Source organism: Cyprinodon variegatus, unplaced genomic scaffold, assembly GCF_000732505.1.
Source record: "Cyprinodon variegatus isolate N-32 unplaced genomic scaffold, C_variegatus-1.0 Scaffold1294, whole genome shotgun sequence".
Taxonomy (NCBI): Eukaryota; Metazoa; Chordata; class Actinopteri; order Cyprinodontiformes; family Cyprinodontidae; genus Cyprinodon; species Cyprinodon variegatus.
This window is the reverse complement of record NW_015151747.1, coordinates 54,212-55,518: the sequence shown is the minus strand read 5'-3', so window position 1 is coordinate 55,518 and position 1,307 is coordinate 54,212. Positions and strand designations below refer to the sequence as shown.

The window sequence follows — 1,307 nt, the reverse complement described above, 5'->3', positions numbered from 1 at the left end:
TCAGATCTAGACCGTGTTTTTTTTTTTTTTTTTTTATTGAAATGGGGAGAACATTGAAGAAAAACAGCCAGAAAGATGGCTGGATCCTTGTTTCACTGAGCAAAGCGGACCTCTGCTCTCCAGCAGGACCCTCAGAGAATGGTTTGATCCAATATGGAGCAGAAAGCCTTTTAGCACTAAATGAATAAACCAAACACACATTCAGAGCCGGCCGGTCTGCATCTGGACGGAAAAACTTCTCATTCTTATACATGCCTCCAATTAAAAAACCAACTGGTGATCTACAGTGGAGGATTTTACACGGCGTCATCGCCATAAACTGGTTTTTATTGGTTATTTATCAAGGTTTTTTAAACACCTTTCTGAGGCCCGTCTGAAAACGTGTTTTTATGGAACGAATAAGACTAAAGACCATTTTTAGGCTTTTAATTAGTGTTTTTAGTCTTTTTGGGATGGTTTTTATAAATGCTCTATTTATAGAAGTTTGCCAGAATAGAAGAAATTAGCCAAAGGCCGACTTTTAAATGTTTTAATGATGAAGCAAAGATGGCCGTTAACCTGTCCTGCAGAGACAGACTGCAGGACGGAGCTCACCTTGATGCTGTGGCTCTGTGGAGGTTAAAGCCACAATAAGGCTGGAGTTTACCTTCCATTCAGAACATGGAGGATTTTATTCAGCTGTGGGGTTTTAACAACATCTGATGTTCTGTGTCAGATAAAGAACAATTACAATATAACAAGCTCCTCATTTCACGGTTTTTAGCCGACACTTGCTTTACATTAATAACTTATTCTATTTTAATTGTGTAAATAAAGCGTTATTATCCTTATATTTAGCCTTCATGTTGTTCCCGTCTCTTTCCAGCTGTCTTTAACTATTCATCTGGTTTATCCGTTAATTTGAATTTATAGAGACTATTGATGAATCTTTAGTTGCTTGAAAAATTCCTAAGCTTTTAAAGTTTAGTCAATATAGAGTGTAAAGTTCTTTATCAGAGCTCTGTGTGACGGAATAACTTAGAATATGTTGTAAGGAAGCTGATTGGGGTTGTTGGGAAGATGGATGCTTCTCTGTGTTTCAGCCTTTGACGGTTCTTACTGACTGTTTTTTTACCTTGTCTTTGTGTCGTGTTTTCAGGTTCTGGCGGCGTCTCAGCAGGCTGATGAGCAAACTGAACCCGGAGCCTAACCTGATCCACGTAATGGGCTGCTATGTGCTGGGAAGTGCTAATGGAGAAAAGGTTTGAAGCTTCCAGGACCGCCATTCATTGCAGACGCTTTGCTTTATCGGACAGCTAAATATGAGT

General features: G+C 39.3%; 1 protein-coding gene across 1 annotated transcript in view; it reads left to right on the top strand.

The window, feature by feature from the left end:
- The window catches only part of LOC107102666 (NMDA receptor synaptonuclear signaling and neuronal migration factor-like), a 56,572-nt gene that overhangs the window by 39,627 nt on the left and 15,638 nt on the right, over positions 1-1,307 (top strand). Inside the window, exon 13 of the mRNA XM_015402054.1 lies at positions 1,139-1,241. Within this exon, the coding sequence (XP_015257540.1) occupies positions 1,139-1,241 (103 nt within the window). The remainder of the gene's footprint in view (positions 1-1,138; positions 1,242-1,307) is intronic.